The sequence below is a fragment of the Oncorhynchus gorbuscha genome, linkage group LG05, assembly GCF_021184085.1.
Source record: "Oncorhynchus gorbuscha isolate QuinsamMale2020 ecotype Even-year linkage group LG05, OgorEven_v1.0, whole genome shotgun sequence".
Lineage (NCBI taxonomy): Eukaryota > Metazoa > Chordata > Actinopteri > Salmoniformes > Salmonidae > Oncorhynchus > Oncorhynchus gorbuscha.
Window position 1 is genome coordinate 56,223,347 of NC_060177.1, and position 25,468 is coordinate 56,248,814.

At 40.7% G+C, this 25,468-nt stretch overlaps 1 protein-coding gene across 1 annotated transcript; it reads right to left on the reverse strand.

The window, feature by feature from the left end:
• Window positions 1-436: 436 nt before the first annotated feature.
• On the reverse strand, window positions 437-23,227 carry LOC124036099 (cAMP-specific 3',5'-cyclic phosphodiesterase 4D-like). The gene is made up of 3 exons (XM_046350244.1): window positions 22,234-23,227; window positions 771-841; window positions 437-637 (listed from the first exon to the last, which is right to left on the reverse strand). The coding sequence occupies exons 1-3, from the start codon at window positions 22,545-22,547 to the stop codon at window positions 531-533; spliced, it is 492 nt and encodes a 163-aa protein (XP_046206200.1). The 5' UTR covers window positions 22,548-23,227; the 3' UTR covers window positions 437-530.
• Between the last annotated feature and the right edge of the window lie 2,241 nt (window positions 23,228-25,468).

The following is a 25,468-nucleotide window of genomic DNA, read 5'->3' on the forward strand; positions in this document are numbered from 1 at the left end:
GCCCAAGGTTGCACCTGTGTAATGGTCAGCTTCTTGATATGCCAAACCTTTCAGTTGGATGGATTATCTTGGCAAAGGAGAAATGCTCACTAACAGGGATGTAAACAAATGTGCACAATTAATTGTTTTAATTTCACCTTTATTTAACCAGGCAAGTCAGTTAAGAACACATTCTTATTTTCAATGACGGCCTGGGAACAGTGAGTTAACTGCCTGTTCAGGGGCAGAACGACAGATTTGTACCGCGTCAGCTCGGGGGTTTGAACTCGCAACCTTCCGGTTACTAGTCCAACGCTCTAACCACTAGGCTATGCTGCCGCTGCCGCCCCGCTGCCACAACATTTTAGAGAAATAAGCTTTCTGTGCGTATGGAACATTTCTGGGATCTTTTATTTCAGCTCATGAAACATGGAATGAACACTTTACATGTCGTGTTTATATTTTTGTTCAGTATAGTAGAACCACCTATGTAACTGAGCTGCTATAAAGTTACTATAGTGGCTGACTACCCTGCAACACAAGGGTACTTGCTACGAGAGAAACAATTGCTTTTCTTTAGTAAGCATAGTAGCTAATGTAGATCTGGGCCTGTGTCCACAAAACGTCTCAGAAAAGCTCTTAGGGATCCTGTTAAAACCTGTTTAAAGACGAAAGGACTTCCAGCTCAGAGTAGGTTTTAGGATGATGACACTGTAGACAAACTCTAAGACAGGAGTATAATCAACTCACAAACGTTTATATCAGCTGGTAATCATGACAGTTGGAGGTACCTGCAAAGATAGTGATGTCGCTCATTGACCAAGTGGCAAAGTAATTACCAATCACGCTGAAGCATCGCCAGCTGTGAAAAGAAAAACATGGTGAATAAGACTGTACATCAAATGTTGTAAAGTTACACTCTTAACTGGTCATGAGGTCGCCTAAATATCTGTCACCTAGGTGGAAGTCAGTTAGTCTAGCGGTTAGAGCATTGGGCAAGAAACCGTAAGGTTGCTGGATTTGAATACACGAGCCATCAAGGTGAAAAATCTGTCAGTGACCACATTTTCACGCACACATTATTCCAGATAGTAGACATCCTGCTCACAAGTACCCATGAATAAACAGAATATTCCTAATTTAAGTTCATATGGGCTAAATGGAATAGTTATTGAAATATGGACACTGACTGTTGGCTTATAACCTCTCACATGTAGTGTAATATAATATGAACTCTTATACAACAAATGTTCATTTTGTCTCAGGAACAGGAGTGGAGAAATATGTATTTCTTTCAGCATCCCTTGAGAATACACATGTAATGTGTTATCTTTGACACGGTTATCAGAAACGTATTTCATCGTTTTCTCAGTTTTTGATTTCCTTAAAACTGGTCAAACAGATGACATTTGGAAATTTGACATTACCACTATTCCACTATTTTGGATGTATTGTTTTTCTCTCTCTAGTCCCTAATCTAAACAGGCAACTTTACTGGTGTTAACTAGATTACTAATGCATTTCTTCTATCGATGTAAGACATTATTCTGGTGAGCACTACTTTATAGACTTCTGGGGCAACAAGCTATGAAAGAAGAGAAGCCGCATGTGTCTAACTACAATGCATTCGGAAAGTATTCACACCCCTTAACTTTTTCCACATTTTGTTACGTTACAGCCTTATTGTAAAATTGATTAAATTGTTTTTTCTCCTCTTTGTCAATCTACACACAATACCCCATAATGACAAAGCAAAAACAGGTCTTTAGAATGTTTAGCAAATGTATTTAAAAAATATCACATTTACATACCGTAAGTATTCAGACCTTTAACTCAGTACTTTGTTGAAGCACCTTTGGAAGATATTACAGCCTCAAATCTTCTTGGGTATGATGCTACAAGCTTTGCACACCAGTATGTGGGGAGTTTCTCCCATTATTTTCTGCAGATCCTCTCATGCTCTGTCAGGTTGGCTGGGGAGCTATTTTCAGGTCTCTCCAGAGATGTTCGATTGAGTCTGGGCTCTGGCTGGACATTCAGAGACTTGTCCCGAAGCCACTCCTGCGCTGTCTTAGCTGTGTGCTTAGAGTTGTTTTCCTGTTGGAAGGTGAACCTTCGCCCCAATCTGAGGTCCTGAGCTCTCTGGAGCAGGTTTTCATCAAGGATCTAATTGTTCTTTGCTCCGTTCATCTTTCCCTCGATCCTTCCCAGTCCCTGCCGCTGAAATCATCCCCACAGCATGATGCTGCTGCCATCATGCTTCACCGTAGGGATGGTATTGGCCAGGTGACGAGCGGTGACTTGTTTCCTCCAGATGTGATGCTTGGCATTCAGGCATTGGCATTCAACTTGGTTTCATCAGACCTGAGAATCTTTTTACTGAGTACTGGCTTCCGTCTTGCCACTCTACCATAAAGGCCTGATTGGTGGAGTGCTGCAGAGATGGTTGTCCTTCTGGAAGGTTCTCCTATCTCCACAGAGGAACTCTGGAGCATTGTCACAGTGACCATCGGGTTCTTGGTCACCTCCCTGACCAAGGCCCTTCTCCCCTGATTGGGGAGGCCACTGTGTTCTTGGGAACCTTCAATGCTGCAGACATTTTTTGGTACCCTTCCCCAGATCTGTGCCGACACAATCCTGTCTCGGTGTTCTACGGACATTTCCTTCCACCTCATGGCTTGGTTTTTGCTCTGACATGCACTTCCAACTGTGGGACCTTATATAGACAGGTGTGTGCCTTTCCAAATCATGTCTAATAAATTGAATGTACCACAGGTGGACTCCAATCAAGTTGTAGAAACATCTCAAGGATGATCAATGGAAACATTACGCACCTGAGCTCAATTTCGAGTCTCATAGCAAAGGGTCTGAATGCTTATGTAAAATAAATGATTTGTTTTTCATTTTTAATACATTTGCAAACGTTTCTAAAAACCTGTTTTCACTGTGTCATTCTGGGGTATTGTGTGTAGATTCATTATGAGAAAAAAATATTGAATCAATTTTAGAGTAAGGCTGTAACGTAGCAAAAAGCTGAAGGTTCTGAATACTTTCCGAATGCACTGTATAGTTGACAAACAAATGGCCAAATGGTGGCATTTATAAGCAGAAACCTGTCTAAATTAGGTGTGAAAGTAGCCAATAGGCTATACGGTCGAGTATGGAGTATCAGCTAAATAAATTATTATGGAATTATGGTGGATCAAACTGTGCAGGTAACCTACTTTTTGAAGTGATTGTTTGACAATCAGATGAAAACCTCATCACACAACGCCCATGATATGTAACTGAGCCTGCGCAGGCCGCAAACAACAACAGTAAACTGGATAATATGTTTACATGCCACAGTATCCCGTCTAAAATCAGAATATCCCAGGCATCTTATCAGGGTTTCTCATGACCGGGGTCCAATCGTTTTTGGGTTATTGTAAACGGCACATGATGTTTATATGAGTCAACTCCAAACAGAAATCTTCAGTATCCCGAATAATAACAGGACATTGGTGCGCATGTAAACATGGTCAGTGTGTCCTTAACCCTTAACCCTAATTTGCCTCAGGGGTGCTGTACTACTATGGCTGACCCTGTAGAACAACACATTTCACTGCATCTATCATGTGTATATGACAACAACAAAAAGTATTCTGTCTAAAAGAGGCTACATGCATAGCTTTTATTTTTACCGATAAGAGGAGTAAAATGTCTATTCTCAGCACTTACAACAAATGTTCTACTCTGAGTCGCTTTGTGGATACGGCGCCTGATCTAAGAGGCGATACTTCTTGAACTATAGCATTATCTATAACGTCTAACAAACTGATGTACTAACTTATAATACAAGTTCACAACAAGTGTTTTGTGTGGAAGTCAAACATGAGAAGAGTGTCTCATACTGTCTGCCTTGGCTGTGCTCTCTCCAACACCATAACCACACCACACCCTACAGTTGAAGTCGGAGGTTTACATACACTTAGGTTAAAGTCATTAAAACTCGTTTTTCAACCACTCCACAAATTTATTGTTAACAAACTATAGTTTTGGCAAGTCGGTTAGGACATCTACTTTGTGCATGCCACAAGTAATTTTTCCAACAATTGTTTACAGACACATTATTTCACTTACAATTCACTGTATCACAATTCCAGTGGGTCAGAAGTTTACATACACTAGGTTGACTGTGCCTTTAAACAGCTTGGAAAATTCCAGAAAATGATGGCATGGCTTTAGAAGCTTCTGATAATTGACATAATTTGAGTCAATTGGAGGTGTACCTGTGGATGTATTTCAAGGCCCACCTTCAAACTCAGTGCCTCTTTGGTTGACATCATGGGAAAATCAAAAGAAATCAGCCAAGACCTCAGAAAACAAATTGTAGACATCCACAAGTCTGGTTCATCCTTGGTAAAAGTTTCCAAATGCCTGAAGATACCACGTTCATCTGTACATAAAATAGTACACAAGTATAAACACCATGGGACCATGCAGCCGTCATACCGCTCAGGAAGGAGACGCATTCTGTCTCCTTGAGATGAATGTACTTTGGTGCGAAAAGTGCAAATCAATCCCAGAACAAAAGCAAAGGACCTTGTGAAGATGCTGGAGGAAACGGGTACGAAAGTATATATATCCACAGAAGAAATGAGTCCTATATCGACATAACCTGAAAGGCTGCTCAGCAAGGAAGAAGCAACTGCTCCAATAAAAAAGCCAGACTATGGTTTGCAACTGCACATGGGGACAAAGATCGTACTTTTTGGAGAAATATCCTCTGGTCTGATGAAACAAAAATAGAACTGTTTGGCCATAATGACCATTGTTATGGTACCAAATACTAATTGTGTATGTAAACATCTGACCCACTGGGAATGTGATGAAAGAAATAAATGCTGAAATAAATCATTCTCTCTATTATTCTGACATTTCACATTCTTAAAATAAAGTGGTGATCCTAAACGACCTAAGACAGGGTCATTTTTACTAGGATTAAATGTCAGGAATTGTGAAAAACTGCGTTTATATGTATTTGGCTAAGGTGTATGACTTCGACTGTATATAATACAGCTTGAGCTATATTCAAGCTCAGGCTTTATATGTCTCTAGGACCAATGTAGAGATAAACATGTCTGCGGGCCAGGCAGATACAGGAAAAACAAATGATACATATATTACCATTAAACCATGCTGTTTGCAATTGGAATGCTGTATAATACAGCAACTCCATGCCATCCAAGTGCAGTTTTCTTCCTCTGGGAAGCCTCTATACGCCACATGGGCAGAGATGTGGAGAGTTGGAAGTGCAGTTCAAGTGGTGGAGTTGCCCTGAAAAAACATCCTGTCATAAGCACCGCGTGCTGTTGGCAGTGTGTGACAGGTCATTAGATCACAGCTGACAGAGGAGGCAGGAGGCATCTGAGGGCCTGAGAGGCACATCACTCAGGACCCAATACAAGCAGCCTGAGGCTTGAGAAAAAAACAAGGAGGAAATAAGACTTAGTTTATTTTCCAGCAGGAAAGTAAAGTGGAGAAGAGAGGCCATAACAACTATTAGTCAGACAGGGAAGAAAACAAAGCCAGAGATACTATAGAATCCTTCATGTGAGTGTTTCAAAACATATTATGATTGACAGATACCCCTATAGCCACACTCATCTTCACCCCTGGCTCTCCTTCTCCGGCTGGCTCCCCAGAGAATGGCGCTGCATGCTGTCAGGTTTTTTATGGTAGTCTACAGCAGGAAGTGGCTAATGACTTTATAGCTCTACGCTGCCTGTCACTAAACACAACAGGATCCAGTTAAACTTTCTGTTTAATTACGTTCCCCAATGCCTTCATGCAGATGCCCATTTAACAGCCGGAACCATGTATTATTTATGGTCTCTGTCTCCAAGGTTTCCCTATTCTATAGCTGAAAGAACAGACCCAGGACCAGTAATGGGAGGCCCAGCTAGAGAGCCCCCCCCCACACACACACACACAAAATTACCAGCACAGCTGCCACCAGGGCTTTGGCTGTCAGCTCTTCAAATGGTGGCTATCGTTCAAAACGTCTTTCAAGCAACTCATTAGGCTGTTAAAGAACAGCGTGAAAAGGGAGGGAGGGATGAAAGAAGGGGGGGATGGAGGGAAATTAAAGACAATTGCTTGGTGGTGATGAGAGGCTTGGATGAGAAGATGTTCTCTGGTACCTAGCCTGCTATGAAGCTGTCCATAGCAACCTAGTTTCAGTGATTCATATCTCTAGACGCATTAGAGGGATATTGTATTTATTGGTAGTGCTTGTGGCACATCCCATTAGGCCTACTTTGCAATGAAAACATACAATCACATGTTTGAGCACTGTACAAATTACTCATTTGAAGGTTGGGTCTTTTAGACAGAGTGGAGTGAAACGTATCGCTAACTGACAGGCAGAGCAGAGAGTGAGTGGTAGCCTGGGTATGGTCAAATTGTCCCAACCCTGACCGACAGTCACCTCACCCTATAACCAACCACCATCCCCTGTCCAATCCCCTTCCAGCAGAGGCGAGACTCCAGCTCCTTCACCACCTTTAAATACCCACACCTGTCACTAATCAGTGTGGCAGATCTTAGCATTTCAGTTAGCAAGTGTTTGTTACAAGTCACCTTTTTGCATGTAACCCTTTCCTTTGTGTAGTTAACCATCCTTGATGACCATCTCACTCTTACACCCTCAACCTTGTTATCTGTCTTCATTATCTTCAATTCGACTGAAATAATAAGCCGGGCAACATCCCTTTGAACTGCAAAACCACCATCGCAGTGTTTTAATGTACATCCCATTAGGCCTTACTTTGCAATGAAACCATACAATCACCACGATACCCCTAACTCCAACAGCTACAGCAAGATAGTCATTTTACCACCACAACTCTGATTAGCTTTTACACTGGCAATGTGATATACTGTGAGCTCCAAAAGTATTGTGACAGTGACACTTATTTTGTTGCTTTGGCTCTGTACTCCAGCACTTTGGATTTTAAATGATACAAATGAGGTTAAAGTGCAGAATGTCAGTTTTCATTTGAGGGTATTTTCAGATGGATAAATAAACCCCCAACCCCCCATTGTAATGGTGAGAGGTTAGCATCTCTTGGGAGTATGATATGTGTGTCTAACTTTCGCTCGTTATTCAAGATTCAATCAGGACTATCTGTAATCATGGTAGCTTTAAAGAGGGTTAAACCAAGGCCTTATGCCTTTTAAAGGATTAATAAATGATGTTATGATAAACTGTAAGGTCTCCTCTTCAGGAGACCTCTGTGTGTGTGTTAAAACCTGTTGAGTGTTGTGCCCTTCAGACACTATCAGAAGGCGTCTACATTCAGACTCCTCCTGTCTGGATCCCACCGTGGTTATCTGGGTTTCTGAGAACAGAAGGCTGCCACAGACCTGATGAAACCAGCCACCTGTCAGAAGATGTGTACACTCGTTCACCTTGTTATGACCCTATACTTGTGATGAAAGGTCACGTTTCGGTCAAACCCACTTCTGAGTTTTTACTTGCTAACAAGATGGTTCCTGCTGTCAGGGGGAGGTTAGATTTATTTAAATGTTGTTGCCAGGGAAGGGTACATAAGGGGGATTGGGCTTTATGAGTTACAGGATGTCTTAGACATTTTGCAGAACTTGGGGAGAAACTATTATATACTGTTATACTGTACTCTGTACCAACTTCTGCCTACAAATTGTATTACTAAAGGAGTATTTTTGTCTGTGTTTCCTTTCCTTTACTAATGTATGTTTTATAATTATATCGACCTGATCGTTTGTTGAAGAAATTGAAAAACAGCTTCCGCATTTATGGAGAAAAAAACATTATTTTCTTTACAATAACATTATTAAGCATTCATTTTTATTGGGCACAAAATCTGAAACACAACCTAAACAAACAGCAAATGCATCCAACAAGTTTATAGCATCACAAGTAATCATTGCATGATAGGAATATGGGACCAAACACTAAACTTTGACTACTATAATACACAAGTGACTTTGTCCTACTACTTTTGCTCCCCTAAAATCGGGGGATTGCGTTGCAAAAAGTGTTGTAATTTCTAAACGGTTCACCTGCTATGGATGAAAATACCCTCAAATTAACGCTGACAGTCTGTTCTTTAACCTCAGTCATTGTATCATTTCAAATCTAAAAAAAATGCTGGAGTACAGTGCTAAAACAAATGTGTCACTGTCCCCATACTTTTGGAGCTCACTGTATCTACCATAGAGGAAAGGGCCCAAAGCACCCTAGCGAAAACCACAGCGTTTTGAATGAGAATAAGTTCCTCAAGTATACGTAGCTCCAATGAGCTATATTGAGAAAGCTCCTCAAGTACCTCCATCAGCACACATTTTTGTTGTAGCCCCAGACAAGCACACCTGATTCAACTTGTCAACTGATCATAAAGCCCTCAATGAGTTGAATCAGGTGAGTTTGTCTGGGTCTGCAACAAAAATGTCAAGGACTGGAGTTGGGAAACGCTGAAGTGTATGGTGGGGTCGTTCCCCACGAAAGTAATACTTTTTGCATCCCTCTGATATTTTAAGTAGAAATCGTGCACAAATATTGCATTTTAAAAGCCTGTTAAATGCATTTAATTTAATATAGATCACATGGAGAATTCAATAAATCCAATTTTTCATATGAATAAAGACTTGCTAAAGTGACGATTCAGCCTTTTGACATGACCTTCAGTGCACCCTCTGACTTCTAGACAGAATTGAACCCACTTGCTGCTTTGACAAAGTAATGTCCAAAGTTTAGCATTTATTTCATGTGATTAGTGATTCATTTACGTCTGTCCCTCATGTTAAAGTCGACCCTGTTGCGTATACTGAACTCTCGATTTAATACGGTGAAACTATTCCTTTAATAGTATTTATTTCTAAAGAGACATTGAACATCTACTAATCAAATCATGGTGTAAAAATCAGGTGAGCTGGTTCTACTCTTCTTGGCCATTTGCTGGTGTTTTGTGGTGGGAAACAGAGCAGGTCGAGCGTAACATATCAACCCTGTTACTCATGGACAGGCTAGACAAGCTTGTATTTTATTGCCACTCCTTGTTGCACACAACAAGCTTCCAATCCCCTTGTCACAAGGGGATTTATTGCTGAGGTAAGACCATGTTACAATCAAACCTGTTACTTCGTTTGTCAGTTAATAGGGACTTACTATAGCAATGTTTTTGCACGTTGAGATGTTTGCTATGAAGTTGAACATGTGCTCCTTATGACAGTATGTTAAAATGACCAAGTTACACCTCTCAAAAGACATCGAATTGGTAGCACAACCCAGTGAATAATCACTCAAATACAGTATGTGATGACATTGACCTCAATAATAGCAGGGGAAACGATTAGCTGTTTTAATTACACCGGTCTGACAAGAGGGGGGCCAGCTTTCCAGAGCCAGTTCCTGAATACTAACGCCATACAGTGCAGACATTTGAGAGAAAAAAAGCTTTTTGTGCATTTGGAACATTTCTAGAATATTTTATTTCATTCATGAAACATGGGACTAACACTTTACATGTTGTGTTTATATTTTTGTACTGATCCATCAAGGAAAGGAAATGCGGATGTCACCAATAGAAATTGATACTGGCTTTAGCATTGTATCGACCTGGCAATGGATTAGGACTGGCCGTCAAGTATATATGGATTTCTCACCTCCTGACGGATTTGTGGTTCTATTCCATCCACTTCAATAGTCAAATGACTTACAGTGGTGAAATACACTTCCTTTACATATCAGGAGCACTAGAGCATTTATTGAGTTCGTCTTACTCTGTAGTGTCATGTATCAGTCTTCAGTGAGAAGTTACTATAGAATTGAGTAGTAGGGCTGGCGACAATTACCGTATAACCAATGGTTATGGATGAAGACCGTCATGAAAATAAAATAACCGTCATTTTTTTCCTTCTCAATAATTGTCCCGTCAACACAACCAGGCATCTTCTCTCTCATCAGTCCTGACCATTATCACCGTTTTTAAAGACATCAGTGTCAACAGTACAAGGAGAGGTATATCACTTTAAAAGCCCTAAAAGTTATTTAAATCTGATGGTGAATTGCCATTTACTTTGAATACCTTTCATGCAATTTATCAAGATGACACAAATTGCCAGCAGTTACTCTTCCAAATGGAAAATTGCATTATATTAGGCCAGTCAGCCATCCAGTTATCATAATTGGCTCAAAGACATGAGATGTCAAAACCCTTATGATTGCAGAATAAAGCAATTGCAATAGGAGGAAGCTCTGAGGTTATGCAAAGAGATTTGCAGTGATCCTGAACTAAGACAAAACAATGCATTCATCCATTTATTGATATGCCTTCCAAGTCCATTGCCCTATGCACTCATCAAATATGCAGACATTGTAAGACACAGGCATGTGATTTGATTTAGATATATTGCAACAATACATGTTACTTAGGTCTTCCCTGTATCTATTTCTTCTCATGTGGAGTAATCCCACAGTGCTGTGCCCATGTAATAATGTGAGCATTAATGCTGTGACTGTGACTGTGTGGATATACTGTATATAGCCTCATGCCCAGTGGTGATGATCAGCCTGTTCACCAACACTCCATAGATTGAATGATACAGTTAAACCCCATGCCTTAAAGCTGGCGATGAGGGCTATACCACAGGCTGTGCCATTAGGGGCCTTAATGGAGACCACTGTGTGAAAGCAGACAAGTCACGTTTTATATTGAATTAAAAATCAAAGGTTTTGTATAGAAAGAAGACAAAGTATTTCGGCCTTTTCTGCATCCCATCGGATACAAACGAATGTGGCATCTTGGTGACCGGTTGGCTCCAAGAGTGGAATGGTAGAAATACAATTGTGACAGAATTTGACGTATTCTTCCTTCCCATCACCCAGATGTGCTGATTAGTTTCCAGGCTTGGTGGCGTGGTGACACATTGTGGTGGTGTTTTACCTCGAGGTTGTATGTCATCCCACCGAGCCAGTCACTGAGTAACACATTGAGACAGGCAGCCACCCAGCCTGGTCTCATTGAATAGATGTAACATAGTACTCTAAAAGTAAATCCAAGAGACTTAAATTACTATGATATGTTAAGACAGATGGTTACGTAAAGCAAAAACAAAAGTTGGATGATTGGTCGGGGAGGATGGGTAGGCGTTTAACACAAACGAGTTCAAACCTCATTATGGACAATTTGACAATTTTTGCTAATTAGACATTTTTCAACTACTTACTACCTTTTAGCTACTTTGCAACTACTTAGCAAGTTACCTAACCCTAACCCTTTTAGCTAACCCTTCCCCTAACCCTTTCACCTAACACGTAAACTTAACCCGGACCCCTAGACAAGCTAATGTTAGCCAGCTAGCTAACATTAGCCACCGAGCTAGAATTCGTGACATATCATACGTTTTGCAAATTGGTAACATATAACATGAAGTGTAATTCGTAACATATTATATGAAATGGGGATGGACATCAACAAATGAATAAATACCATACGAAATGTAACATACCACACTAAATGGAGTGTCTCGTATTTACGTGCAGAATAATACAAAATGCTCTGAGACCAGGTTGAGACACCAGGCTAACCCAAAGAGCCCCTCAGAGAAGAGGAATAATTTGTAATTGTTATTAGAAATTATAATTATTTCCTATTGTTGTTGCATTGTCGAGAAGGAATCTGCAAGAAAGGATTTCGTTGGACAGTGTATACCATGTGTATCTCGTACATACAACTAATAAAACTTGAAACTTGAATCTTTCAAAACAAGAGTGTTAGTACTTGAGAATATGGTCCTTTTCATGGATTTCTAGAGCTGTGTGTGACAAAGCTTCTCTCATATATGTGACTCACCACCTGGATTCAGTCTTATGTAGCAAAATTTGAAATGTTTCAACCGGTGTCAGAGCTACAAAATGGTATATCACACACTACATTTGAGGAACAATGGGAAAGTAATTCTGGTTTGAAAGTTGATAAACTTGTAAACCCACTTTAAAGAAAATGGCTTTTGAATGTTTTGGTACCTACTGGAGAGCTCTCGTTTTGTCTACACCCATTCAGCATTGTTCACACCGTCTTAAGCCAGCCCCACCCATCTCTTTAAGGATTCACATGTGAGGTCATGTGCTAAACAGTGAGTAGCTTAGTAAAGATGAATACTAAAAGTGGTAGTAGAGTACAATAAGGAAAATATCCAAGTAAATAGAAAGTGTCCAGATAAAAATATTTTAGAAATATTAGATGACGCTTACACAGACACACTTGTCTAAATTGATGTGTCATGTGAAAGAAAGGCTATAACCCCCAGCCACATCATGGTGGAAAAAGTACTAAATTGTCATACTTGAGTTAAAGTATAAATCACTTCAAATTCCTTATACTAAACCAGACAGCACAATTTTATTTGATGTTTATTGACGGATAGCCAGGGGCACACTCCAACACTCAGACATCATTTCAAACGAAGCATTAGTGAGTCTGCCAGATCAAATGCAGTAGGGATGACCAGGGATGTTCTCTTGATAAGTGTGTGAATTGGACAATTGTCCTGACAAAATGTAACGAGTACTTTGGGTGTTATTTTCTTTCGGAATGTAGTGAAGTAAAGGTAAAAGTTGCCAAAAATATAAATAGTAAACTAATGTACAGATACCCCAAAAAATAGAAGGTCTCAAAGTAAGAAAAAAGCTGACATCAACCGGTGTCACTTCCTATGACATGCGTTATAACATACTTATGATAGCCTCACGATGTAGCCTTATGAAGGGCTCAAATAAATTGTAACCAATTGTAATTGTGATGGGAGAATTAAGCATTTTGATTCATTGTTATCATATACACAGTCATAGCCGTGGGATGTAGGGGTGTTGAGGGTCCTGCAGCACCCCCTGAAAAATCTGAATTTAGAAAAAGTAGTGCCTTTACTAGTATTAGCGGACCGATATAGACATTTGTAGCGCCAGCAAAACACATTTTTCAGCATTTTGTTTGGGCAACAAATGTAGTTGTATAATTAAGAACAGTCTCTTGCAGGATTCAATAGCTGAAATTGTAAGAGTTGTTGTCTTTCCTCTTTCTCTGCGATTGTCATTCTAATGGCCTCCAGAAAGAACAAAACCCTGTCCTCAAACATTTACATCAAAAGGTGCAAAGTTATGGGAAAAAAACACAAAATATTCACATCAAATTCGAATTATTATTATTTTTCTTCATCAAACAACAACCACTTTTTTGTGCAGTATTAATTTACCATCCTTACAAACTACTTAATGTAAATGTACATTACTGTATTGTACATAGGCTGGTCATTTAGATTTGTACCAGTAGACTTTCTAGCACCATGAAGAAAAACAAATCCCAATACAGTAATTGAGTACATTGAGACTTCAAGTGGTTTGTGATGATGTGGCTCAGTTGGTAGAGCACGGTGCTTGCAATGCTATGGTTGTGCGTTTATATTCCCACGGGACCAGTAGGAAAATGTATCCCACTCACTACAGTAAGTTGCTCTGGATAAGAGTGTCTACTAAAATGGAAAAGGAATGAATAGACCATTTCAGTTTTCACGTAGAAATAAGTTGCATTTGCAAAGTATTTCAAGAAACTGGAAAACATATATCAAGCACATATTTTATATACAAGTCTTCCCAGATTAACGTTTTTGTACAGATAACTATCGGACAAACACAAATACATCAAGTTCAAACATTTTCAGTCCTGTATTAGCGGACCGATATAAATCTCCCCACCCCCATCCCCACACGACTTACCCCAGCTATGTAAACAGTAAGTGTGTGGCATCAGTTCAAACATGCTATTCACAGCTTTGGAGGTGGTTTTGCTCACCCCACACATTTCTGCATAGTGGTTTAGGTTGAATAAATGGGGCCTTAGTATCGCTTGAAAGTCTCCAAATGACTTTCTCTAATGACCTTTAATATTGAGAGAGAGAGAGAGAGAAGTGAGCTGGACAGGTCATGTCCCATACATTATCTGCCATAATGTCCCGGGTGAACTGGTATCGACCAGGGGAGACCATTATACACACTGTCCCCTGGCTAATCATCTTCCTAGGAACAAGGCCCTGGACTTCTCTCAACTAAAACAATGCAATGTGATGAGCAACACTACACATCTTTTTACCACCTTTTCTCCCTCTCCCTCTGAAATATTCAAAATATGACTATAACTCCTATAAAGATCACGTGCACTAAATGTACAAAACATTAGGAACATATTGAGTTACACCCCCTTTTGCAATCAGAACAGTCTCAATTCGTTGGGGTTTCGACTCTGCAAGGTGTCAAAAGCGTTCCACAGAGATGCTGGCCCATGATGAATCCAATGCTTCCCACAGTTGGCTGGATGTCCTTTGGGTGGTGGACCACTCTTGATACACAAGGGAAACTGTTGAGCGTGAAAACCCCAGCAGCGTTGCAGTTCTTGACACACTCAAACCGGTGGCCTGGCACCTACTACCATACCCTGTTCAAAGGCACTTAATTATTTTCTCTTGCCAATTCACCATCTGAATGGCACACATACACAATCCATGACAATTGTCTCAAGGCTTAAAAATATTTTTCTTAACCTGTCTCCACCCCTTCATCTACTTAACAGGTGACATCAATAAGGGATCATAGCTTTCACCTTGATTCACCTGGTCAGTCTGTCATGTAAAGAGCAGGTGTTCCTAATGTTTTGTACACAGTGCAAGTCTTCCTCTCTCCCAAATACGATTTCTAAACATTTTTTACAATCTCATAAACAGATCTCATGCTTTGCTTTCTGTCTAGACTCTGAATATCGGATCTGGAGGCATGTTTACAGTCCCTTCCCAGCACAGCTAGGTCAATATTCCCCATGGCCCTGAGGTGAGGTGTCACTCATAACTGAAGAGAATATTAGTCCAGAGACTGATACTACATTAGCTACAGCACTTCAGACAGGAAACTGAGGTGACCTTTAATACGAAATGTCTTTCTATACTTTACTTTGCAGCTAAAATGGATAATTAGAGCAGAAGAATCCCCAGGACTCTGGCTGAATGTGGAGCAGCCGTTTGCTCTTCACTACTGCCTAAAAACATCTACAGTCAGCTCCTGGTTTAAAGAATGGCTTAAGACTGTTGTGAATGTATGAAGCGCATGCAGGTATCAGGGACTAGTGAAAATAATGTAGGGTAGGCCTGTTAACCTTCTCACACTGCAGAAACATGCCATTCTGAGCGGTAGCATTGTGCTGGAAAGGACCATGTGAAAAGAAAATAATCAGAGCCAGCACAGTTTGTTTTGGGACGCCTTGATCAGGGCCGGTTCCAGGCATAAGCAGTTGCTTAGGGCTCCCGGCCACTACGGGCCTCTACTCAATTTACATTGAAAGTCAATATATATAAAAAATATTTAAAAAATAAAAAGAGTTCTTAACAGGGCATGTTTTTTTTTTACCCTCGCAGGTGTTGTCTCCTTCAGACATGAAGGATTTACAATTGAGTCTGACCGATATGGGAGTTTTGGGAATCTGATTTTTATTATTATAGCTGGAATTAAATAAACACATCTGTATGAATTGTTCTTCAAACAGCCCTACAAAGATACCCAAAAAGCTGATTTTTTTTATTTGAGGAAAGGACATTAATGAAACCACTATATTAAATGTAGGAACTAGAGGTCGACCGATTTATCGGAATGGCCGATTAATTAGGGCCGATTTCACATTTTCATAACAATGGGAAATCTGTGTTTTTGGACACCGATTTTGCCGATATTTTTTTTTTTACACCTTTATTTAATCTTTATTTAACTAGGCAAGTCAGTTAAGAACACGTTCTTATTTTCAATTATGGCTTAGGAACGGTGGGTTAACTGCCTCGTTCAGGGGCAGAAGGAAAGATTTTCACCTTGTCAGCTCGGGGAACCAATCTTACAACCTTACAGTTAACTAGTCCAATGCAATAATGACCTGCCTCTCTCTCGTTGCACTCCAAAAGGAGACTGCCTGTTATGCAAATGCAGTAAGCCAAGGTAAGTTGCTAGCTAGCATTAAACTTATCTTATAAAAAACAATCAATCAATCATAATCACTAGTTAACTACACATGGTTGATGGTATTACTAGATATTATCTAGCGTGTCATGTGTTGCGTATAATCTGACTGAGCATACAAGCATACAAGTATCTAAGTATCTGACTGAGTGGTGGTAGGCAGAAGCAGGCGCGTAAACATTCATTCAAACAGCACTTTTGTGCGTTTTGCCAGCAGCTCTTCGTTGTGCGTCAAGCTTTGCGCTGTTTATGATTTCAAGCATATCAACTCCCGAGATGAGGCTGGTGTAACCGAAGTTAAATGGCTGGCTAGTTAGCGTGCGCTAATAGCATTTCAAACGTCACTCGCTAGCTATGAGCCTTGGAGTGGCTGTTACCCTTGCTCTGCATGGGTAACGCTGCTTCGAGGGTGGCTGTTGTCGTTGTGTTCCTGGTTCGAGCCCAGGGAGGAGCGAGGAGAGGGACGGAAGCTATACTGTTACACTGGCACTACTAAAGTGCCTATAAGAACATCCAATAGTCAAAGGTTAATGAAATACAAATGGTATAGAGAAATAGTCCTATAATTCCTATAATAACTACAACCTAAAACTTCTTACCTGGGAATATTGAAGACTCATGTTAAAAGGAACCACCAGCTTTCATATGTTCTCATGTTCTGAGCAAGGAACTTAAACGTTAGCTTTCTCACATAGCAAATATTGCACTTTTACTTTCTTCTCCAACACTTTGTTTTTGCATTATTTAAACCAAATTGAACATGTTTCATTATTAATTTGAGGCTAAATTGATTTTATTGATGTATTATATTAAGTTAAAATAAGTGTTCATTCAGTATTGTTGTAATCGTCCGATTAATCGGTATCGGCTTTTTTGGTCCTCCAATAATTGGTATCGTTTTTGAAAAATCATAATCGGCCAACCTCTAGTAGGAACACCAGAAAGACTAGATTTATGGAAAAACTGTGTTGCTCTAGTGAAAGGCAGGACAAACGGCACTGATTCCAGCAAAAAAAATATGCCTAGGCTCTGAAGACTAAGATGTCTCATGCTAGCCAGCTAGAAAAAAAAAACATTTTCCTTGTATTGGTATGTAGCTATGTTTTCATTAATTGTAGGGGATTGTACAACTGAAATGTGTCTTCTGCATTGAACCAAACACCTCTGAATCAGAGAGGTGCAGGGAGCTGCCTTAATCAACACCCAGATCTTTGGTGCCCAGAGAACAGTGGGTTAACTGCCTTGCTTAGGGGCAAAACTACAGGTTTTTACCTTGTCAACAAAGGGATTAGATCCAGTAACACTGTGGTTACTGGCCCAATGCTCTAACCACTAGGATACCTGCAACCGCTGTAGCCACTGAATTGTGGTAGTGGTGACTTGAAAGGAAAAACATCACAACATGTGCTTTTGGCACAACGTTGCCACACACCCCAAGCGTTGCCTCAGTGAACGGTCCTTGCTATCAGTGATCCTTGAAGTTGAAATGTAAAATGGTTACGGTAAGGATTAAGAAGCTAGGATATGCCCAGAAGCCCAGAAGCTAGGATATGCATATAAAAACACTCTAAAGTTTCTAAAACTGTTAAAATAATGTCTGTGAGTATAACAGAACTGATTTGGCAGGCGAAACCCCGAGGACAAACCATCCAGGGAAAAAAACATTGAGGTCATAGTGATCCTAACTGACCTAAGACAGACAATTTTTACTAGGATTAAATGTCAGGAATTGTGAAAAGTTTAAATGTACAGTTGAAGTCGGAAGTTTACATACATCTTAGCCAAATACATTTAAACTCAGCTTTTCACAATTCCTGACATTTAATCGTAGTAAAAATTCCCTGTCTTAGGTCAGTTATGATCACCACTTTATTTTAAGAATGTGAAATGTCAGAATAATAGTAGAGAGAATGATTTATTTCAGCTTTTACTTCTTTCATCACATTCCCAGTGGGTCTGACGTTTACATACAGTGAATTAGTATTTGGTAGCATTGCCTTTAAATTGTTTAACTTGGGTCAAAGGTTTCAGGTAGCCTTCCACAAGCATCCCACAATACGGACAGAGCTTGTGTAGCTGAGTCAGGTTGTAGGCCTCCTTGCTCGCACACGTTTTTTCAGTTCTGCCCAAACATTTTCTATAGGATTGAGGTCAGGGCTTTGTGATGGCCACTCCAATACCTTGACTTTGTTGTCCTTAAGCCATTTTGCCACAACTTTGAAAGTATGCTTGGGGTCATTGTCCATTTGGAAGACCCATTTGCGACCAAGCTTTAACTTCCTGACTGATGTCTTGAGATGTTACTTCAATATATCCACATAATTTTCCATCCTCATGAAGCCATCTATTTTGTGAAGTGCACCAGTCCCTCCTGCAGCAAAGCACCCCCACAACATGATGCTGCCACCCCCACAACATGATGCTGCCACCCCCGTGATTCCCGGTTGGTATGGTGTTCTTCGGCTTGCAAGCATCCCCCTTTTTCCTCCAAACATAACAATGGTCATTATGACCAAACAGTTATATTTTTGTTTCATCAGACCAGAGGACATTTCTCCAAAAAGCACGACCTTTGTCCCCATGTGCAGTTTCAAACTGTGGTCTGGCTTTTTTATGGCTGTTTTGGAGCAGTGGTTTCTTCCTTGCTGAGCGGCCTTTCAGGTTATGTCGATATAGGTCTTGTTTTACTGTGGATATAGATACCTTTGTACCTGTCTCCTCCAGCATCTTCACAAGGTTGTTGCTGTTGTCCAATTAGCCTATCAGAAGCTTCTAAAGCCATGCCATCATTTCTGGAATTTTCCAAGCTGTTTAAAGGCACAATCAACTAAGTGTATGTAAACTTCTGACCCACTGGAATTGTGATACAGTGAATTATAAGTGAATTAATCTGTCTGTAAACAATTGTTGGAAAAATTACTTGTGTCATGCACAAAGTAGATATCCTAACCGACTTGCCAAAACTATAGTTTGTTAACAAGAAAGTTTTGGCGTGGTTGAAAAATTAGTTTTAATGACTCCAACCTAAGTGTATGTAAACTTCCGACTTCAACTGTATTTGGCTAAGGTGAATGTAAACTTCAGACTTCGACTGTATCTACGAACAATGGCTTTTATTCTGAGCTTTTTCTCTGCATCTTCTAATCAGTCCTTTCCGGTGGATTAAACGATGATACAAACACACCCATAAAAAGAATAGTAGCTAATATCATCTGTATCGATATAATCTTCTAATCAGTCCTTTCCGGTGGATTAAACGATGATACAAACACACCCAAAAGGCTAATATCATCCGATATAATACCAGTCAACCGATAAATCGGTCGAGGTCTACTGTTGAGAGTAAGAATAGTAGAATACACCGGGTGCAATTTTGAAATTTAGTTGTCCATCAGCAGTTTTTCTCATGTTACGTCAGTCACTGACAGTCACTCAATTAGCCATGTCAGCTAACAATTTTTAGATTGGTAGTTAGTTTTGCCAGCTATCTAAACTTGTGGTAATCATGGCCGAATACCGACCGGGCATTCATGGCACGTGCCCAGGGGCCCTGACCTCCAGTAGGCCCCCATTGATTTTGTTAGTCATTCTCACTCAGATACCATACACTATATATGCAAAGGTATGTGGACACCCCTTCAAAATGAGTGGATTTAGCTATTTCAGCCACACCCGTTGCTGACAGTTGTTTAAATCAAGCACACAGCCATGCAATCTTTTTGACAATAGAATGGCCCGTACTGAAGATCTCAATGACTTTCAACGTGGCAGCGTCATAGGATGCCGCCTTTCCAACAAGTCAGTTCGTTAAATTTCTGCCTTGCTGAGGCTGCCACGGTCAACTGTAAGTGCTGTTATTGCGAAGTGAAAACGTCTAGGAGCAACAACAGCTCAGCTACAAAGTGGTAGGCCACATAAGCTCCCAGAACGGGATTGCCAAGTGCTGAAGCGCGTAGCGAGTAAAAATTGTCTGTCCTCAGATGCAACACTCCCTACCGAGTTCCAAACCGCCTCTGGAAGCAACATCAGCACAATAACTGTTTGTCGGGAGCTTCATGAAATGGGTTTCTATGGCTGAGCAACTGCACACAAGCCTAAGATCACCATGCACAATGCCAACTGTCAGCTGGAGTGCTTTTAAGCTAGCCGCCATTGGACTCTGGAGCAGTGGAAATGCGTTCTCTGGAGTGATGAATCACGCTTCACCATCTAGCAGTCTGATGGACGAATCTGGGTTTGGAAGAGGCCAGGAGAACGCTACCTGCCCCAATGCATAGTGCCAACTATAAAGTTTGGTGGAGGAGGAATAATGGTTTGGGACTGTTTTTTTTATGATTCTGGCTAGGCCCCTTAATTCCAGTGAAGGGAAATCTTAATGCTACAGCATACAATGACATTCTAGGCAATTCTGTGCTTCCAACTTTGTGGCAACAGTTTGAGGAAGGCCCTTTCCTGTTTCAGCATGACAATGCCCCTGTGCAAAAAGCGAGGCCCATACAGAAATGGTTTGGTGAGATTGTTGTGGAGTAACTTGACTGGCCTGCACAGAGCCCTGACCTCAACCCCATCGAACGCCTTTGGGGTGAATTGGAACTCTGACTGCGAACAAGGATTAATCTCCCAACATCAATGCCCGACATCACTAATGCTCTTGCGGCTGAATGAAAGCATGTCCCCGCAGCAATGTTCCAACATCTAGTGGAAAGCCTTCCCAGAAGACTGGAGGCTGTTATAGCAGTAAAGTTTGTACCAACTCCATATTAATGCCCGTGATTTTGGAATGAGATGTTCGACGGTATCCACATAATTTTGGCCATGTAGTAAATTAACAGGGCATAAGGCATTAAAAAATGTGTAAAATTGCAGGAAATTAGCTTTAAAAATGCAAAAAGTGTCCCTCCACACCATGGCAAAATGGATAGAATTGCAGGGAATTAGCTGTAAAACTGCAACAACAAAAAATATCTCAGCCCCATAGCAAAATGCGTAGAACTGCATTTAATGTTTTATAAAATTAAAACATTTTCTCCCACCCATAGGCAGAATGTGTAGAATTGCAGGAAGTGAACTTAAAAACAAAATATTTTCTCTGCATGGTCAAGAGGAAGCTTCTCAAATGTATTGCTGCAAAGTGTGGGGCCTCCCAACCAAATCTCGCTTAGGGCCTCCAAAAGGCTAGAGCCAGCCCTGGGCATGATAGTGTGACTATGGTACATTTGTATTGGGACTGGGGAACTGCTCTGCACTGAGTCTGTTCCCTTACAGTATATGATAAGATGCTTCCATTTGTCTTATTACAGCTGATATAAATAGCTTTTTACTAGTAGGGGGTGTGTTTAGTAAACGAGGGAGTCTGAGTGCGACTTATGCTTGCTCATGTGCTCACAAATTGAAGCTAATGTGAGACATGCATGTCCAGCCACAGAAGCAATTGGGTTGTCCTCTGCTGTGTATTGCTTTATTTTAATACTTTGGCTGTGTAAAGTATGACATGCTGTCTGACAGTGAGAAGGTGCGATAAGGAATATTATTATATACATAGCCTAAATATGATTTACCATATTCTATAGAAAGCACTCACAGTTATTGTATTTAAACACGAGCCAGCATAAGTAGGGTACAATCGCTGTTATTCACCGACTATCAAAATTGTGACAGTATATTTTCCTATGGGGTATTTGACTTTGTGTACCCCCTGTGCATACTTTGATCCACGTTTCCCGAAGGTTATTAATGTGTCGCCTTACTTTACTCTCAGTCTCAGCACAAGGCTGTCTTTTTTTCAAACTACAGTCATCAATCAAGACATCAAATATCATCAACAACAGACACGGGTATTGAGACTAAACGTATAGTCTATAAAGGAATGAACAAACCATCTGCTTGCATTCTTTTTTATTCCTTACCCACAAATACATCATTTACAAATCCGTCTTTGTCATCTCTCGCCGGTCAGATTAATAATGGTTAGACTACCACTATAGGATATCTTTCACTGCTACCTAAAAATATTTACGGGATCGAAACTAAAGCATGTCCAAAGTTCCGACATATATTTTATATAGAGGAGTATGCGAATACTCTTTTCCACCTTTGGAAGCCTACTTACTTTTTCGCTTCCCGTCATTCACACACGCCCTTCAAATTCTCGTTTGGATTGAGAGGAAAATATGTGTCCTTACCGTCGAAGTCCTTGGAACGAGGATGGCCATGACATCCGCGATTTCTTCAAACAGGGTCGGTGCCCGGTGTCCACTGCATAAGTCCGGTCCATGGTCTTAGGGCTGAGGTATTTCTCGGTGTCCGAAAATCCTCTTTGTCTCACCCGGTTGTTCTTCCGTACCTCGAGCGCGTGGTGGAGCGGAGAGAGCACTGCTTGGTTCTGCTGCCTCCACAAATGTTTAGGCGCTTTCGCGTTTTCACCAGTGCATCCACTGCTGCTGCTGTCGAAGCTACCTGCGACGAGGGATGTCACTTTTCCGCCGCCAGTATCCATCGCAGCTTGCCAAGGTTTTTAATAGACTCGCAGTCCAGATAAAAACATGAAGAGTGAAGCCTCTGGACTTTTTCGGCGCCGTGTCTCAGGGCTGTTGTTGCCAAGGTGTCTTCTAAAACTTAGTTCTGCTGGAGACCTACATTAATTCAAGTTTGTTTGAACAAAGCTTTTTTATTAGTTTGAAACGTTACTAGAATATCCAGGCACTTCTCTGGATTACTTATAAGAGGACAGAGAGGCAAGCAGTTCAATAATGTTCATTGCCTCGTATTGCTAACCATACTTATACAGCACTCCTGACAGTGACATCCAATGAATCTATCCAACAATACATCCATTTTGGTGACTAATTTGCGCAAAGAATGTCATTATTAATATGTGCCACCACACATAAACGAGTTCCCAAATTGCTAAAAACACTATTGCCATCTACACTGTGCTAAGAAAAAATGAATCTTTTTTATTAACATTTAATGTCGTTAATGCAATATCAGCAACGTCCCGTCCAATGTCACTCTCTCCCTGTCGCTTCGATAAGAACCTGTCTGAAGTTGAATTCCAAATGCACCACCCTCTCTGCATGCTCGCCCATTTCAGCAAAGTGCTGGTGTGACGATGTCTTATCTGTGTTCCCCGCAGTACTGTACGTGGTATGTGGATAGACTACCTTGAGCCTAAAGTCAAATCCATTACTGCCATTATATGTTTCAGAAATAAGATGTTTACATTTTCTTTATTTGGATTAGATTTGTAGATGTTATTGGGATCCCCAATAGCCGGTGCCAATGCCGACAGCTAGTCTTCCTGGGGTCCGACACGAAAAATACATCACAGACAAAAAATACTTTAGAATTTCCATACATTTAAAAACATGAACATATAACGTTAAATTACAAGTACGTCAGATGGTGGAGAAACGTTGTGTTGCGAGGTGTTGTTTTTTAAAAACATATTGTAACGACCCTGGGTTTATGAACAGGAAGTTAACCCCACTGTTCCTAGGCCGCCATTGAAAATAAGAATTTGTTCTTAAGTTCTTAACCGACTTGCCTAGTTAAATAAAGGTCCAATTAGAAATGTACAAATGTAAAAATACAAAAAATACGCGTGGAAATCCACCCTACCGCACGAGCGTGCTTTTGCGGAACAGTCGATAGCGCGGCATGAAGGCCGAGGGTTCGAGACATGCTCCCTGCTGTTTCATTACAATATTTTGCTGTTTGCTTGAGTAATTTGACATGGAAGGCAGTTCCATGAGATTATGGCTCTATATGTGTGTAGCCGTGAATTCATTCTGGATTTGAGGCTGTGAACTTGAAGAGACCACTGGTGGCATGTCTGGTGGGGTAAGTATGTCTGTCAGAGATGTAAGCAGTGGTGGGAAAAGTACTCAATTGTCATACTTGAGTAAAAGTAAAGATACCTTGATATAAAATGACTCAAATAAAAGTGAAAGTCACCCAGTAAAATAATACTTGAGTAAAAGTCAAAGTATTTGGTTTTAAATATAGTTAAGTATGAATGGTAAATTGAATTTCTAAAATGTACTTAAGTATCAAATGTAAAAGTATAAATGATTTAAAATTCCCTTTCTTAAGCAAACCATATGGCACAATTTCATTTTTTTATTGACGGACAGCCAGGGGCATACTCCAACAGTCAGACATCATCTACTGTACAAAGTAAGCATGTGTGTTTAGTGAGTCTGCCAGATCAGAGGCAGTACGGATGACCAGGGATGTTATCTTGATAAGTGTGTGAATTGGACCATTTTCCTGTCAAAATGTGACGAGTACTTTTGGGTGTCGGGGATAATGTATGGTGTAAAAAGTACTTTATTTTCTTTAGGGATGTACAGTCAATGGCCAAAAGTTTTGATAATAACACAAATATTAATTTCCACAAAGTTTTCTGCTTCAGTGTCTTTAGATATTTTTGTCAGATGTTACTGTGGAATACTGAAGTATAATTACAAACATTTCACAAGTGTCAAAGAGTCAATATTTGCAGTGTTGACCCTTCTTTTTCAAGACCTCTGCAATCCGCCCTGGCATGCTGTCAATTAACTTCTGGGCCACATCCTGACTGATGGCAGCTCATTCTTGCATAATCAATGTTTGGAGTTTGTCAGAATTTGTGGGTTTTTGTTTGTCCACCCGCCTCTTGAGGATTGACCACAAATTCTCAATGGGATTAAGGTCTGGGGAGTTTCCTGGCCATGGACCCAACATATCTATGTTTTGTTCCCCGAGCCACGTAGTTATCACTTTTGCCTGATGGCAAGGAGCTCCATCATGCTGGAAAAGGCATTGTTGGTCACCAAACTGTTCCTGGATGGTTGGGAGAAGTTGCTCTCAGAGGATGTGCTGGTACCATTCTTTATTCATGGCTGTGTTCTTAGGCAAAATTGTGAGGGAGTCCACTCACTTGGCTGAGAAGCAACCCCACACATGAATGGTCTCCAGATGCTTTACTGTTGGCATGACACAGGACTGATGGTAGTGCTCACTATGTCTTCTCTGGACAAGCTTTTTTCCAGATGTCCCAAACAATCGGAAAGGGGATTCATCAGAGAAAATGACTTTACCCCAGTCCTCAGCAGTCCAATCCCTGTACCTTTTGCAGAATATCAGTCTGTTCCTGATGTTTTTCCTGGAGGGAAGTGGCTTCTTTTGCTGCCCTTCTTGACACCAGGCCATCCTCCAAAAGTCTCCGCCTCACTGTGTGTGCAGATGCACTCACACCTGCCTGCTGCCATTCCTGAGCAAGCTCTGTACTGGTGCTGCCCCGATCCCGCAGCTGAATTAACTTTAGGAGACGGTCCTGGAGCTTGCTGGACTTTCTTGGGCGCCCTGAAGCCTTCTTCACAACAATTGAATCACTCTCCTTGAAGTTCTTGAGGATCCAATTAATGGTCGATT